Source organism: Hippopotamus amphibius, chromosome 2 (assembly GCF_030028045.1).
Source record: "Hippopotamus amphibius kiboko isolate mHipAmp2 chromosome 2, mHipAmp2.hap2, whole genome shotgun sequence".
Lineage (NCBI taxonomy): Eukaryota > Metazoa > Chordata > Mammalia > Artiodactyla > Hippopotamidae > Hippopotamus > Hippopotamus amphibius.
In genome coordinates, this window is record NC_080187.1 from 204,745,460 (window position 1) to 204,762,442 (window position 16,983).

The 16,983-nt window shown below is 40.6% G+C and overlaps 2 protein-coding genes across 5 annotated transcripts in view; both read left to right on the plus strand.

The window, feature by feature from the left end:
- Positions 1 to 4,732, plus strand: part of RAB8B (RAB8B, member RAS oncogene family) — a 60,312-nt gene extending 55,580 nt beyond the window's left edge. For both annotated transcript variants that reach the window (XM_057723877.1, XM_057723879.1), the window contains exon 8: positions 458 to 4,732. In XM_057723877.1, coding sequence (XP_057579860.1) covers positions 458 to 550 — 93 coding nt within the window. In that variant the 3' untranslated portion in view covers positions 551 to 4,732. The remainder of the gene's footprint in view (positions 1 to 457) is intronic.
- Positions 4,733 to 13,338: 8,606 nt separating this feature from the next.
- APH1B (aph-1 homolog B, gamma-secretase subunit) overlaps positions 13,339 to 16,983 on the plus strand; it is a 37,029-nt gene continuing 33,384 nt past the window's right edge. For all 3 annotated transcript variants that reach the window (XM_057724281.1, XM_057724282.1, XM_057724283.1), the window contains exons 1-2: positions 13,339 to 13,534; positions 14,924 to 15,094. In XM_057724281.1, the coding sequence (XP_057580264.1) occupies positions 13,422 to 13,534; positions 14,924 to 15,094 (284 nt within the window). In that variant the 5' untranslated portion in view covers positions 13,339 to 13,421. The remainder of the gene's footprint in view (positions 13,535 to 14,923; positions 15,095 to 16,983) is intronic.

Genomic DNA, 16,983 nt, shown 5'->3' on the forward strand with positions numbered 1-16,983 from the left:
TGAAGTTTGCTTAAATTTGAAACAATCTCAGTGATGAATCATTATGACAACCTGAAAAGTTTGGTTTAATCTGAATCTTGCATATAATTGTATACCTTGTGTTACCAACTCTTCTTACCTCCAACCACAGGATTGCCTATACCAGTCTCTAAACATTTTCCATCATTACCCTTGAAACTTTACACTCTTTTGGTTATACTTTTTTTGAACTGGAAATAGGAACTTCCTAACTAACGTGTTGCTGATACATTAGGTGCTAGCCTTAAAATATTTTTGCCATTTTAATCCACCATTTCCAAAGAAACAAGACATCAGAGCTTAACTAGTTCCCTTCCTAATTAAGCACACCTAGTAAGTGCACATTTATGGCATGGTTAGATGTTTTTATTTTTAGATAATTGGGCTCGAACCCTGAAACTTTTCTTTCCTTGCTAACTCCATCTTCTGCTTTTTTTAGAATGACAGCAATTCATCAGGGGCTGGTGGACCAGTGAAAATAACAGAAAACCGATCAAAGAAGACCAGTTTCTTCCGTTGTTCGCTACTTTGATGAACTCTGAGAGACTGCAGCACACCTAGAGGACCCTTTCCTGCTTCTCTGAAAGCACAGGTCACCCAGCCTCAGAATCATCCCGCCCGGCTGCTACTGAGAGCACTGCTGAACCTAGACCTAGATTCTGCGCATAGAATGTGCGGTGGATTCCAGCCTCATGGCCCATCAAGATATAACAGGCTTCTTTATTCAAACGTGGAAGCGATGAAGTGGAGACATGTGCAGGACTTAACTTGTTTTTCCTGTTTTATTGCGTGTTGCAGAAGCTGCTACCTTTTTCTTTTTCACTTTGCACATCAGTGTTAGTCTTTCCTTGTTACAGCACAATCTGAGATTCATATCTGCACACTTCTGTCTGATGAGGTTCTAGACAAATTTGCATTTGGGAATGTTTAAAAAAAGAGTAGAACATTTAAAGCAGAGGTTAATATACTGAAATTATAGGACATTTGGTCTGGTTCATATAGCCAAATGTTATTGCATTGATAGCATTTATTTAAGGGCTCTGATTTTCTTAAAAGTCATTAAATTCTCATAAAAATTTATCTTAAAAATGCCTATTTGTTCATCAAAGGCCACAGTTTCTTTATTTCATCAGATTGTTTAGAGTTTTGCTTCATTCCTGACCATTTTGCCAGAGAATTTGGATAGCTGAATAAATCACTTTTTCAATTGATTACCTCTGCTTAATCTATTGAAACCACATTTGGAAATCACTTTAATATCACTTTTCTTGAGGTTCGTGTTTGCTCTTCTTTCCTATGTTTGACCTATTGTAATTACTCTTACCTAAAACATAATGTATATGAACATAGTTATTTCTAAGTATAAACTTCTGGAGCTGAAATTTTACATAGGCAGAGAGACATAGCATTTAGGGTTTTATTTTAGCATCTGTCGTTCTGTCACATCAGCAAACATAATATATTTTTTTCTTAGATTCACTACTTAGCTTGCTGATTTAGTAGTAATGCCCAATTCTTATCATAATCCCTGTCTGCAAGAGTTAACAAGAGTTAGATTTAGAAAGCATACCTAGAGGGAGAGAGATTAACTTGTGGATATAAATCTCATAGAGATAGCTCTTGGCAATGATGAAAATAATGATCTTTTTTTTTAATTTGGGCTTTCTTTCTTTAAAATAAGATTAATTAGACCCTAGTGCAACCTCTAGGAAGTCTTGCCTTTTCATTAGAGAAAATGTGAGCATGGTTTCAGTTTTACAACAGCTGTTGTTGAATGTGTAGAACCCAGTTCCATCTGTTCAGGTTCATTGTTATAGAACTTGGTCCAGCCATTTGGGCCAAAGCCAACCAAAAGCTTAGCTGCCTTTCTCACCAAACACTGGTACTGGTATGCCTTTTGTAGATGAAACCATCACATAGGAAAAAAAGGTTATTTAGTGTTAACTTATGTGCCAAATTCATTGCTGTTTTTCTAGCCTTCAGTGTCATAACATAGAAGGGAGTAATAAAGAGGTGATTAGGAAATAATAATTATTCTTCCTGTTAGGCCTGTTTTGTTTCACAAAGGTTACCATCATGCTTGAAAGTTATGGCTGGGAGATGAAAGTGGAAATGAATTGCTTGTCACCGCAGAGAATTCTGCTTCAAATTAAGATGTATCATTCAAATCCTTGGACCAGTCAGCCTTTACTACTTGTTTGAAAACTTATGCACAATTTAGTGGCAGGAAATATATACCAGAGCTATTTTTGATGGGTTCACTAAGCTTATTGTTCACAAATTTCAGTCTCCTTGATTTTTTTTTTTTTTTGTACTTACTTATAGGCTTAAAGGCACCAGTTGGTGTCCCAGTAAAAACAGTAGTTCCTTGATCAAAAGTTGACTGTAAGTCCACCATCTTAAAATTAGATATTTTTCTGGAACAAAAAAAGTAATTTCTTAGAAATATCTTGTATTCACTAATTTTCAGAAAAAGATCCCAGCAGTTAAGCTTTCTGGATGGTAACAAGGTCATTTCTAAAAGGCAAGTGCTATGACACTATGTATGAATGTAATTCTCTTAGTAATTTACCTCCGACTCTTTGGTGTCTTAACACTTTGGTTTATATCTCAGGGGTTGTCTGCAAACCAAAACTGACATATTCTGTGGTTAGCCTTTTTTTTTTTTTTTTAACAGGATGCTTTGCTTTTGTTTTTTTTCCTCTCTCTTCTGTTGTCTCATATGGGTTAATAACTAGTCTCCATGAACTTCCCTTTGAAAGAGCCTATAAAAGTTAAATGAGTCTAAAAGTGTTTTTTGAAGTAGCAGCAAACTGGGGGTATATACTCTGTTATATAGAAATAAATTGTCCTTGCTATTTTCTTACATTTAGCTTTGCTAAACTGTATATAATTTGAGCTAAGACCATAGGGAATTCACTTTCTGCATGGTTAAATGCCCTAATAAATATTCCACTTTGCTTAATAATGTACATATAGTGCATTATTTTTTCTATTTGTAGATGAATTTAGTGACAGATAATTGTCGGTTCCCTGCTGAAACTGAAGAAATCTAGTTTTGTGTGAACATTTTTGTGGTCTTATGGATAAAGGTACATGAAGATTTTTTGCAGCAGTATTAGTGGTTCAGTGGCTGCATTTTATTATCAGTGTGCTAATTCTTGACAATGATTGGACTAGACCTTTTCAAATAGAGTCTGAGGGTATCAGACAATGAAAATGTGCTGTATCTCAGTAGCATGTAAATCAGTTGATTGTATAGCGTTTCACTGGGAACTTATTTTACCTATATTTTACTGCAGACAGATTATGAGAAAATAATCCACCTGTGCATCAGTTAGGAGGTGCTGCAGGGTTTCTTACTATTTACATGAACATTTTTGTGCAGTCTTTGTTATAAATTTTCAGAAGACTATACTCTTTACTTTGAAGGACTATTTTTTAATTATACCTCATTTAGCTAACTAGTATTCTAATACCTAGTAGAAAAACAGTGAGCCAGTCTTTAAGTATCCAACACAATTTAGACTATATGTTTTGTTTTGAACTAAAGGCATCATTGGAAAAGGTAGGAGGTAGTTTAGGATAGAACATACATGTCATATCCAATAGTGCAAAAAAAGTATTATCTTCCTGTCTCCATTAATAAATTTAGCTGTGCAATATAGAGAAATGTTTTCAGAAATTTCTAAATAAGAGATTATAACTCCATTTTACAGGTTCTGAATGCTGAGAATCTGTATTAAGGCTTATAAAGTTTTTCCTGTGAACAGTAAGTGATACATGTAAGCAGACTTTCTTTCCTAGTTCATGACTTAGAGTTCTTTATAAATTTAGTTCTTAATCTTTAAAGATGAGCTTCTAAGCTTACAATTTTAAAATAGCATTTCATTATGTTGGTTTACTTATCTCAAGATTTTAAGCGCTCATTTCTGCTGTCAGATTTTGTAGAATTTTTCTCTTAACAGAAAGGACATTCCTTTTTCCTTCTTGTTATATCCAAAGAAGGGGGTGGGGGAATGTCTAAAAGTGAAATTCTTTGTCCTAGAGAGACCTAGATGGACAGGATATGCTAATAAAATTTCAAATTCTAGCACAATTTTACTGTAGAATTGGTCTTTTTTCAGATTAATAAAATTAATGGCTGTCATGTTCACTATGAAAAAAATATAAATGAAATTTATAGAAATGAAAATTAGTAAGACATTACTTTAGGGATATTTTCAAATTTTACTTCATTTTTTGGAAAGCTTGTGCCATATGCAATTGCATTTCTTATTGCCAACAACTAGTAGAACTTCTTGTTTCATTTCTTACCTTTTTTTAAAAATGTGAATTTCATTATAATTCATTCTTATGGCCTTACAGATGGGTTTTGTTTTGTTTATTTACAGCTGACACTGTCCCTTTAAAGCAAAATACCCTACACTGTTTGACTAAAATCATGTCCCTAATGGGAAATGTCTGTTTTTTCCATAGAATCATCCTACTGTGTATGTTTCAGCATATTTTACTTTTGCTCCAATGGCTTACTGTGAAAAAGCTCCTGCAAATAAAGTGGACCTGTCATGTTGTTAATCTTGTTTAAGCCAATTCATTAACTGTGTACTGATAATGATACTGTGTTTTTTTTTAAGAAAAAATGGATTTTATTCCAGGTGAACTTTTTTTTACAATAATGTTCGTCTAAAATAAAAACTACATAATGAAAATACTCATGTCTCTCTGAAATGAATTGCACATTTTAGAAATCTTTCTTCTAATTTGCTAGATGTGTGTGTCTTAAACCATGGTAGACTTGAGATATTTTAGCAAACTTTACATCTGACTTAGAGTTCTTTTTGTTTTTTTGGAGGGAGAATTTTTCAATTTATTTATTAACTGAAGTATAGTTAATTTACAGTGTCGTGTTAGTTTCATATGTACAGCACAGTGACTCAGATAGATAGATAGATATATATTCATTTTCAGATTCTTTTCCCTTATAGGTTATTACAAAATATTGAGTCTAGTTCCTTGTGCTGTACAGTAGGTCCTTGTTGGTTATCTATTTTATATATAGTAGTGTGTATGTGTTAATGCCAACCTCCTAATTTATCCCTCCCCCCGCCCTAGAGTTCTTTAGACTTAGAAAAATGGCCAGCGCTCCTGCTCATCCTTAATTCAGCACACATTGAGGTTATTCTGTTAGAGAACTGCAGCCTTAAACTGATCGTCCTTCCCTTCTTAGTCCTTGCAAGTTTAGTTTCTATTGTTTTCACTTCCAAATAACACAACTGGATGTCTGTGTTCTGCTGATCTTGTACCCCTGGGTTGGTGCATGTTCCTGGTCGTAGCCTTTCCCGTTCACCCCCCCAACCATCTCAAACCTTCACTATTCCTCTCAAGCTTCTTATTTCCCTTTCACTCTTGGTAGACATCTTTCATCTCCTGCCTCACAGAGAGAAGCATCAGAATAAACCCACCATATAGCCTGCCATGGGCTGGCTGCTCTCCATCTACCCTCACCCTCACCTCCTTCCTCTTGTAGCAGAGGTACGCCTTCTATTCTGTGCTTTTCTTTGTGTCTCTTCTCTGGATTCATCCTCCCACCTCTATCCTGCTTCTGCAGGAACTCACAGCTCTTTCCCTCACACCTTCAAACTCTTATCTTGTGTTATGCCTTTCCCCTCAGCATCTAAGCATTGCTAACCCCAGCTGTTGGCCTCACATCCCTCTCACCCATTGCCCCTTTTCCTCTTCTTACTACCAAGTGTCTTCAAAGAGTTGCCTCCAGTTGGGATCTTCACTTTTTCATTTTCCATCTATTCTTCAACATCCTCTTATTTGGCCTCCACCCCGTCACGTCAGTGATGTGACGCCTACAATGGCTGAGTTGCTAAAGTAGCGGACGATTTTCAGTCCTTATCCTGGTTAACCTCTTGGCAGCATTTACCAGTGTATCTCTCACTCTCAAAAATGTTCTCTCCCCTTAGCTTCTCTTGGTGACAGCAGTCTCCTGATTGACCACTTTTCTGGAATAATTTCCTCCTTTTTCTTAAATAGCTCATAACTTCTGTGGTAGGCTGAATAATGGCCCCGCTCCTGGGGTGTCTATGTCCTAACCCCCAGAGCCGGTAAGTGTTACTTTATAAAGCAAAGGGACTTTGCAGATGTGATCACATTAAGGATCTTGAGGTGGGAGATTATCCAGGTGGGCTCTATGCAATCCCAAGGGTCTTTATGAGAGGGACACAGGAGGAATCAGAATCAGAAGGAAACAATGTGATGATGGAAACGGAGGGAGGAAAGGTGATGAAATGCAGGGTTATGAGCCAAGGAACATGGGCAGCCTCTAGGATCTTGAAAATGTGAGGTTAGAGATTTTCCCCTAAAGCCTCCAGGAGGAAACCAGCGTGGCCCTGACACCTTGATTTTAACCTGTTAAGGCTCATTTCATAATTCTGACCTCCAGAACTATAAGAGTAAATTTGTGTTGTATTAAGCCACTAAATTTGTGGTAATTTGTTTACAGCAAAAATAGGAAACTAATACAGTTTTCAAATGTGTATCTCTAGCCCCGCCTCTTTGCAGAGAGCCAGACTTCAAAGTTGATTGCCCTACTGGACACCTGCCCTTGCGTCTGCTACAGGTACAGCAAACAACATGTCTCAAACTCAGACTCAAACTCAACTCTCCATCTGTTTCCCTTCTTCAGCAATTCCCACCAAGAGGAGAAACCTATTCTTTCGTCTCTTTTCTTGGTCTTGATAACACCATCATCTACCCAGGTCCCCAAATAGCTAATTAACCTCGAGTCTTTCACACCCTAACTCCTTACTCCCTAATCTATCCACTTGCCCATTATTTTTCCCTCTTTGTTCAGGCCTCCTTACCTTTTGCCTAGATTTCTGCACCTTCTAACCAGTCTTCCGGTCTCTGATCTTATTTTCCACCTATCCAGTTTTCATAGTGCTGACAGATTTTTTTAAAACCAGAGTCTTGGGACTTCCTTGGTGGAGTAGTAGTTAAGAATCTGCCTGCCAGTGTAGGGGACATGGGTTCGATCCCTGGTCTAGGAAGATCCCACATGCCCCGGAGCAACGAAGCCTGTGCACCACAACTACTGAGCCCACACTGTGACTACTAAGGCCCACGCGCCTAGAGCCCGTGCTCCACAACAGGAGAAGCCACCGCAGCGGGAAGCCTGCACGCCGCAATGAAAAGTAGCCCCTGCTTGCTGCAACTAGACAGAAGAGCCTGTGTGCAGCAACGAAGAACCAACTCAGCCAAAAGTAAATTAAACACAAACAAAAAACCCCAAACATTTAATCCTCATAACCTTGGTGGGGGGAAAACTAAACTCTTTAGCTTGGAAAACAAAGTCCTTTGCCCTCCGCACATCTTTCTCTCCGGCCTTAGATTTTGTCACACTTTAACTCATAAGTATCTTCGAACCTCGCCAGTAATTGTATTCCCCAAACATAAGGTGCTTTGTGCTTTGTCATTCCGTTCCTTCTGCTGCTCCATTTGCTGACCCCCTGCCCCTTGTCTGACTAATTTCTCCTTATCTTTCAAGATACTTCAGCCACAATCCATCCCTGGTTAGGAACCCCCTCCTGTGTCTGCCCGAAGTGTCACTCATTGCGCTGGATTCAAATCATCTGTTTACTTTCCTTCCCCGCGAGACTCTAAGCTCTTGCAGGGTGGGGACCTAGTCTTTGGTTTTTGTATTCACAGTATCGGGCAAAGAGCCTGGCACATAGTAGGTGTTTAATAAATGCTGAAAGAATCAGTGAACTTGAGCAGTCATCAAAATCAACATGCCGTTGAAGAAAGCTTTGCGTAACTTAGGAGTTGTTTGGGTCTCCATTTACTTTTTAATTTGAAGAAAGATTGGAAGTAAATTCATCAGTGCCTCAATAAGTTTGGCAATGAAAAGAGAAGCTTCGTTATCTGGTTTTTATCCTGGCCCTCACCTTACACTATTTAAATCTTTGTTAAATATCTTACACTACTTTAACTTTTATTAAATACAGAAGAATTTTCTTTTAATAAGATAAATCACCCAGAATGCTGTTGTGTATTGATAAATTGAGTAGACCCTTTCTTCCCCTTTTTTCATGTTTCCTACTCTCAAAATTTAGGTTTTCCAGTATTGCTATGGGAGAATGCCCACAAAGCAAGTTTGGGTGAAAAATCTCTCCTGCCATATCAGTAAACAAAGGATGTTGCCACCATCAAGCCATCAGCCACTGCAGCCACCCCCTCCAAACTGTGGACCCAGAGAGGATTCAGGATGAAGAAAAGCAGGATACTGACCCTAGATAGTTAAGGTGCACGTCAAAGGAATGATTTCAATGAGCCCAGACTTGCATTTTCTCACATGCAGAAAAGTGCTAAATTCATTAACTTGAGACGTCTGGTTTTTCTTTAATTAACAGTAATCTTTCGATGTTCTGACTGCCGGTTTTTGTGTTTGTTTTCAAAATCTGCTGTACATCTGGCTCCTCCCTTGTCTCTTTGGAGCGGTCCCTCAGAGCTATCTGAGAGGCTGTCTTCTGGGCTTAAGTCTTCAGCAAGTCAGCCGAATAAAACATAATTCTCAACTTTTAAGTTGTGCCTTTTTTTCCAATTGACACAAGTAAAATTAATTAATATTAATTAATTTAAAATATACATATACCTTTCCAGAAGCCATCACCCTTGATTTTTCCCTCTCCCTCCCTCCATGTAGCTCATCACTCACTAAATTTTGTTTGCACAGTTCCTAAATCTCTTCAGGTTGTCTGCTCCTCTCCAGACTCCTGCTCTTTCCCTGATTCATGCCCGCAGACGCCAAAGACCTCTTATCTGGAATCCGATTTTCCATTATCTTTACAAACGAGATCTGAGCCTGTCAGTCCCTTGGATAAGCCCCGGACGTGAGGTAAACTCTAACCTGCTGGCCTTTTCTGTCTCATCTCTCCTCACACTCGGAAGACATCCTGAACTAGTTTCTGTCCTTCAGAAATGCCTTCCTTTCTTTCACACTGAGGCCTTTGCACTTGTCCTTCCATCTCTCCCCGACTTCCTAGCTTCGCTAACTCCAAACCTGAGACCTCAATGAGTGCGTGTCATCTTCAGCAATACCTCACAAGTTTGGTTTGGCTGTCCTTTCCCCTTCCTGTGTAGCCTCATAATCCCTGTACTTGCCTGTCTGGCTTCTCCATTAGGCTTGCTGGAGACGGGAGCACAGCTATTTCACTGATGTACTCCCAATGCCTAGCACTGTGCCTGACACTTCATACTCAGGCAACATGTATTTTCAATGAATGAATAAATGGTTGAGTATAACTCTATCAGCAGTATCAGAAAATAAAGCTCAAGGGAATTCATTAGTATATTGTGAATTGCTGGTAGGTATGTCCAAACCTTACTGGATAAATTGCTAAAATAAGGTATTGCTTTTTGTACCCTCCCACTCCTCCATGCGCACACCCAGCAGTCTATATCCTTATCCATAGTGTGTGTCAGCCTCCTTCTCCCAGGCGCCTCTTAGAGATTTCATTTCCAACGTCACGTAGTATGTTTTCAAGTCTTTGGAGAAAACGCATAGTAAGGTCATAAAAACTTGAGTCAATAGCACTGCTATTGATACTTAGCCTCATATTCCTCACTTGTAAACAGAATTGTTGAGATCAGTGTAAAAGTGCTTTTTAAACAGCAATGCATTATTTAAATGTAATTCAGAGAAAACTGGAAATAAGTATTTCTAGTAAATAACCATGAATACTGAAGAAGACTATCTTATTGGTGATTTTGACAGTTTAGTTACTTTCTTTTCCAACAGACATCAGTTAAAGATGTTTTCATAGATGGGGCGGCAGAGTCATTACATTTGGCATTGCCTTCCCATTTTTCGTTTTATAAATTTATAAATTTATTTATTTATTTATCTGGCTGCGTTGGGTCTTTGTTGCTGCACACAGGCTTTCTCTAGTTGCGGCAAGCGGGGCACAGGCTTCTTGCGGTGGCTTCTCTTGTTGCGGAGCACGAGCTCTAGGCACCCGAGCTTCAGTAGTGTGGCACATCGGCTCAGTAGTTGTGGCTCGAGGGCGCTAGAGCACAGGCTCAGTTGTTGCAGCGCATGGGCTTAGTTGCCCCACTGCATGCGGGATCATCCTGGACCGGGGCTCGAACCCACGTCCCCTGCACTGGCAGGCAGATTCTTAACCACTGTGCCACCAGGGACATCCCACCTTCCCATTTTTTAATGGGAATTGGGGATTAAAATTGAACTGAGATATGGTCAAGATAACATAAGTACAAGTTCCCTCAGCTTACAGCTCTGCACATTAAGTTGCCTAATTCCAAATATTTGAGGCAGCTTTAATGGGGACAGAGATCTTGGTTAAAATTGGGATAATCAAATCAAAATAGGGATAAAAGAATAAGACATATTCTGAAGTCATGGCAGTAATGGTAATTTAAAAAGAGGATAGTTGCTATAATTGACTTAAATTTAGCTCCAAGCTTCCTGGGAATTAAAGCCTGAATATGATGACTTAGCTCTCAAGCTGAGCATATGTATTTGTCAGGAGAAATAAAAATTTTTTTCTAGCCCTGAATTCAAATAGTAAATTAGAGTCATTGAATAATGATAATGAAATAGTCTTATGAAATATGCAAGAAAAAATGTAGATGGCCCTTTCGTTACCCAAAAAACTGGGTTCGCCTCTTGGTGGATGTCAAGCTAAAAGATACAGCCAAGCCATAGATCAGGAGAAGGAAGGATTTATTAGTCACAGCAAGTATGGAGAACACTGGGGATCTTTCCCAAAGCAGTGTGTCCCCAGACAGCAAAACTGGGGAAGTTTTAAGCTAAGGGTATATGCATATTGATGAAAGGGCTTGAGCAGAGGCGAATTCAGCATAGAATTGAGGCAAAGGTCGACGTGATAAGGAAAACTTGGAGTTCATAGCTTTGTGCCTGCTCGCCTTTGTTTGAAAACCCTTTGCATGTGACCCCTAGCAACTCCCACGCTCTGTAATCTCCTGTAACCTATGGAAATTGAGAAGCCAAATAATCCAATCAATTAATGCCAACTGTAGCTATGTGTTTTAACCTATATAAGGATAGAATTCACCTGGAATGGGGCCCAGAATTTTGGAGCATTAGCTTGTCTGGGGCCACCAGCTCAATAAACCTGAGTTCTTCAACCCTCCGAGTGTGGAGCTTGGTTTCTCATGGGATAGATTTCTGCAACAGAGTCCAAGGTTTAGTTGATTGAAGTCATAAAGGTCAGAAAAGGTCAACAGCATCATTCCTTAGGTTCCAACCCATCTGGTGGTTGAGGCTTCAGGTTCATCTTTACCATTGAAACAGAACTGGGAGTCTTTATTACTGATACATTGTCTTTGCTATTGCTACTTGTCTTGCCCAATAACAGTTTTGCATTCTTTTGTTCCCTTAAGATTATTAATTACTAAGACCTGTCCAAGGACAAGCACTGTATCCAGGCTTAGGTGACAAAATAGCTTAGGCCAAAAACAGCTTTTCTTGTGTCCTTTTCTCTAGGGACCCCCTCTCCTATCTGCTCACAATTTCTTGTATTAAAAAAGCTTAATTTATACCAAGTACATGAGTAGGATATGCTTTTGTGAAGGCATTTCTGCATGGAGCTGAAGGAATGTAATTGTTGTATTTGACAAATTTGATTCAGAAAAGAATCAAAAGAATCTAATTGTGAGTCACTCTATCACTTTCAACTGTTGTCTCAACCTGAGTTTTAATAGGTGTTGGACAAGACATTTCAAGATGAAGAAAAATTCTATGGAGTAAAAGGAAAAAATATGTCTTTTAAATGGACAAAGGTGACATTTTACCATAAAAATTAAATACTTGTATTATTTGAAGGCCCATTTTCAGAGGTGACCCACAAAACATCTTCAGTCAGGTCCCAACTTTTGTCTTTTCAGTGTCGATTTCCAAGAGCTTTATTCATGACAGACATTAAAGAGTGAGTAGGGGGCTTCTCTGGTGGTGCCGTGGTTGAGAATCCGCCTGCCAATGCAGGGGACACGGGTCTGAACCCTGGTCCAGGAAGAAGCCCTGATCCCACGTTGCCTCGGAGCAACTAAGCCTGTGCGCCACAACTACTGAGCCTGTGCTCTAGAGCCCATGAGTCACAGCTATTGAGCCCGTGTGCCACAACTACTGAAGCCTGTGCCTAGACGCTGTGCTCCGCAACAAGAGAAGCCATGGCAATGTGAAGACTGTACACAGCAAGGAAGAGTAGCCCTTGCTCCCCGCAACTAGACAAAACTGACGCGCAGCAACGAAGGCCCAACACAGCCAATAAATAAATAAATAAATAAAATTTTTTTAAAAAGTAGGAACGGCTAACACACATAGCACTTACTGGGCAGGCACAATCCTCAAAATAACCCACGATGCTTTATTATCATCCCCATTAGACATGTAGATAAATCTTGGACGCAAATGATCAGGGAAATTAATCTTCTGGTTTTAATTTGTACGCCTCTCAGAAATTGTTTAATATAAAATAGCAAATGTTTGTAAGTTCCACTTTTAAAATTACTTCATTCATTGAACAGGTATTTAGTGAGCACCATCTTGGTGCTGCGGAAACAACAAAGAACAAAACAAAGACTCTGCCCTTCCAAAGCTTACATTTTAATGGGGGAGACAAATGAGCAAGTAAAAATCGAGCAGGGAGACGTTATTGTTATTACGGCATAATCAAAGAATGCCTTCAAAAACAACTTTATTTTTTTAAGACTTGGCGGGAGTGGGGTACAAATAAAACTAGCTCGCCAAAACAACCCCCAGACGGACAGCTTCTACTGTGAGTTACCGCTGGGTCACCGCTATTTCAGCTAGGGTTTTGCACATGCCGCAACTATACAAATGGCATAATGTGCTTCAAAAAAAAAAAAAAGACTCCTTTGTTTAGAAACGGAATACTGCCTTTGTCCTGCACGGAGTTTTTCTGTAGTTGATCTGGAATCTTCCCCACTTCTGGCTGCAAAGCGGGTTGGGGACCTCCCCTCCTCTTAGCCATCTCATGGGCGGTGTCCTTGGCCTGACGGATGTTTATGGGGGGGGCGCTGCTACGGTTCCAACCCTAAAACCGCCGGCCACCGCCGCCTCTGGATCAGGAGCTGCTGCGTCCCACGGGCCGTAAACCCAGAGGTGCGACCAGTCCCGCCCCCGCCCGAGTTCCGCCTCCGCCCCCGCCACCGCCGCGCCCCGCCCCCGGTCCCTCCGCCGCGCCCCGCCCCTCCGCCGCGCCCCGCCCCCTCCGCCGCGCCCCGCCTCCAGCCGCTCGGCCTGCCCCGCCCTTGCCCCGCGGTCGGCTCTGTCGGCGCTCTGCGCCCCCGCGTCCCCGCCGGGCCCCGGCTCGGCTTCTGCGGTCGCTATGACCGCGGCCGTGTTCTTCGGCTGCGCCTTCGTTGCCTTCGGGCCTGCCCTCGCCCTCTACATCTTCACCATCGCCACCGAGCCGTTGCGCATCATCTTCCTTATCATCGGGTAAGGCGGTTGCGCTGGGAAACCCGGACATGGGGCTCCCCTCCCCCGCGGTGGGTACCGGCGGTCCCTGGCGTCCCCACCAAACGGATAGTCCTCGTTGGGCTTTGGGGAGGAGAAGGGTTAGGAGGTGGGAGAGCGGAGACCCCATTCCCCTGGGACTCCTTGCCCATCTCCGAGGGTCGGCGGGAAAAGCACAAGAGCCCCACCACCCCGTAGGGCGAGCTCTGGGGAAGGAGAGCACACCGTGGGTCTCAGAAAACCCTGACGCTTGGCTCCCGAGTTTTTGCCTAGGGTCCGTGGGTGGGCATTAGTGAGTCACACATTAAAACTGTATATATATTAAAAAAAAAAAAAAAACTGTGGATAACTTAAAGTATGCATCTTTTTTTTTTGGAGGGGGAGGTCCCTAGTTTCCCTCAAGCGTCTGTAATCCCAGGCGAGTTGAGCCTTTAAGCACCTGGGGATCAGGTGCTTTAAAACATACCTATGCCCAACCCCTACCCCTGATCAACTGAATAGGAATGTCTAGGGGTGGGATTCGGACTACGGAATCTTTTACAGCGTCCTAGGTGATTCAGGTGTGCAGCCAAAGGGTAGAAACCTGTGAAAACTCCGCAGCACTTGTAGTACGTCTCCTTGCAGGAGCTTGGTCAATACTGAACTCTGGTGGCGAATGTGATCATAATCCCAGTTTTCACCTGTCTGGCAGCTTTTACTGACGTTTTCCCCAGGACCCTCTCCACCATTGAGCCTCACTTGGCACCAGGAGAAGCAGCCAGGCGAGGCCAGTGAGTCCCACCTTTTCTGAGTTTCTTCACCTCTCACAATTGTATTGAAAGTGCTGCATCACACCTGACATTTAAAAAACAATAGAGATTTGGCCAGAAGGTCTGTAAAACTTGTTATAATCATTAAAATCCACAGGAATGTTGTAAAAACCAGGCCTGGAAAACTGATCTAGATCAGAGCGCAGGCTTTCATCAACCTCTGGATTTTAAATCAAACTCTCTGTTCATAGAGATGTAGACATTTTCCTGGAAAAGACATTTGCACATCAATGGGCAAAGCTTTAATTAGGAAGCTTAGCAAATAACCAAGTTTCCAGCCAGTCAGTCTATGGCAATTAGTCTGCAGATGTACTTAAAATTGCAGGGTCACTGAAAAAAGTGATTTTTAGGAAAAATCTCAAATTCCTCTTGTACTGCATGTTTATTTCACCAGGGAAACTGCACCATTGATTAGAAACGATTGGTTCAGAGCATCACTTCATGAACACTTTTTTTTTCTTTTTTGGTCAGGAAATCTCTTCCTTTTCAAGCATGTGTTTTTCTACTTTTCAATCATTATTAATCCTGTTCACTTGTAACTTTTTTCCCCTCCAATTTTCAGAGCTTTCTTCTGGTTGGTGTCTCTGCTGCTTTCTTCCCTCATGTGGTTCGTGGCAGCAACCCTTATTGATAACAAAGGAGAACCAAGACAGAAATATCTGTTGATCTTTGGCGTGTTAATCTCAGTCTTTATCCAAGAAATGTTCCGGTTTGCATATTATAAAGTTTTAAAGTAAGTTAAACACTTTACCTTTTTTTCCCAGTTTTATTTAAATTATGATTTAGTAGTTTGAAACATTAATATATTGTAGTATTTGAAGGTCCATGTCTTTCTACATAGTTCCAAGCCAAGGGATTGTACATTTCCAGCCTGAAAATATTAAGCATTTTAACTTGTGGATATTCCTTCCTTTCTTCACCTGTTCAAAAAATATGCCTTGAGAATTCGCTCAGTGCCGTGCGCTACCCTAGGTACTGGGGATACGTGATGATTAAAAGACAGTCTCATGGGTGGTAATATTATAGTGGGATGAGATAGACAGCAAATGAATAAACAAGAAAATACATTGTATATTAAGAGATAATAAGTGCCATGGAGAAAAATAAGCTAAAGAAATAGTCATTGAAATAACAAGAACAAAAGCTGTTCCAGATCAGATTTTATATGCACTTCTCTTTGACATCACCTAAAATAGATCATTCTTGTGGCGATAATGCCTGCCATTATTTTGATTGTATTAGGGGAAACAGGGGTTCCTTTTGTGATATGTGATTTGATTTCATGGCCACAATAGAAAAATACATTTAAAAAAAAAAAAAGGAAAAGAAAAAAGAAAGCCGTGAGCGTGAGTTCCCTTTTTAGGCCAAAAAGTAGGTCATATGTAGGACCCATGAGAATCTCACATGAAACCACTGTTTTGAAACACAGCTTGAACTTGAAACCATATTTTCTTGGAGGCACTCATGAGGTTGGCTTTGATTATCACTTAGTAGAGTAATAAATGTGCCGTGTCTTCTCATTTCTGCAAAAAAGATAATTAAAACACTTCATGAATTTCATGGAAGCAACCAAGACAGAACCTCAATAACATCTCTTATAATAGGCTTCTGTTAATTTGTTCTTGCCAATATGCCAAGCTTTATTTTTTACTTGTTGCTTTTAATAACAGATATTGAAATTTGATATTGAAATTTGATATTGAAGCAGTTTAAATCACAAGTAGAAAACCAGGAAGCCATTGCTTAGAAGCAAAAGTCATATCTTAGGAAAGGTTTAAAAATGAAATTTCCATTAAGTTCCTGGAAATGTTAAAGAGCAACAAATAAAAATCAAAGATAACATTTCAGGTTCCGTGGGAATACAGTATCCTTAACAGGTGGACATTCTGCTGTGGTTGAATGTTTCTGGTATGCAGCAGTTACTACCATTCCAAAATTTAATTTTAAGTGTAGAATATATTAACGTAATAAAAATCTCCCTCTTTCTGACCTCTCCCTTGCATAGGCAAATGCAGTCTTTGTCATACGGTTGTCATCTTGTCTCTTTCAAGGCTAAACATTCCTCATTTCTTCACATGGCCCTCAGGAGACATGGATGTGGCTTCCAAACTTTTTCCCCGTCTCTGTTTTATGTCAGTGCACACACCCCTTTTTGTCGGTACCTGAGGTTTACCTGTGCCTGGGACCCAGCACAATACCGTTCTGTGGTCGAAGTAGTGCAGAGAGCAGAGCACTTTCCATGCTTGACAGGGCACTGTTCTGTCAACTCAGCCTCGGGTTGCATTGGGTTTTCCTGTCTCCAACATCATCCGCTCATGCTGGTTTTGCATTTTCTAATTTCAGTAGATTTTCACAGATCCGGACATGGCTTTAATAACCCCTTAGGACTTGGGGTTCTAAAACCTCACTTACCTGGAATGGCTAAATGGGTGTCTGCTGCTCTTCACTATTGTGTTTCTTCACGGTTTCCACCTGAAAAGCAACCCTTTTTGGCACTAACCTAAGGTTCCAAAGGACTACAAGCTGAATATGGGTTGCCTTTTTTTTTTTTTTTTTTTTTTTGGCCATCGCTGCGCAGCTTGTGGGATCTTAGTTCCTCCACCAGGGATTGAACTTGCGCCC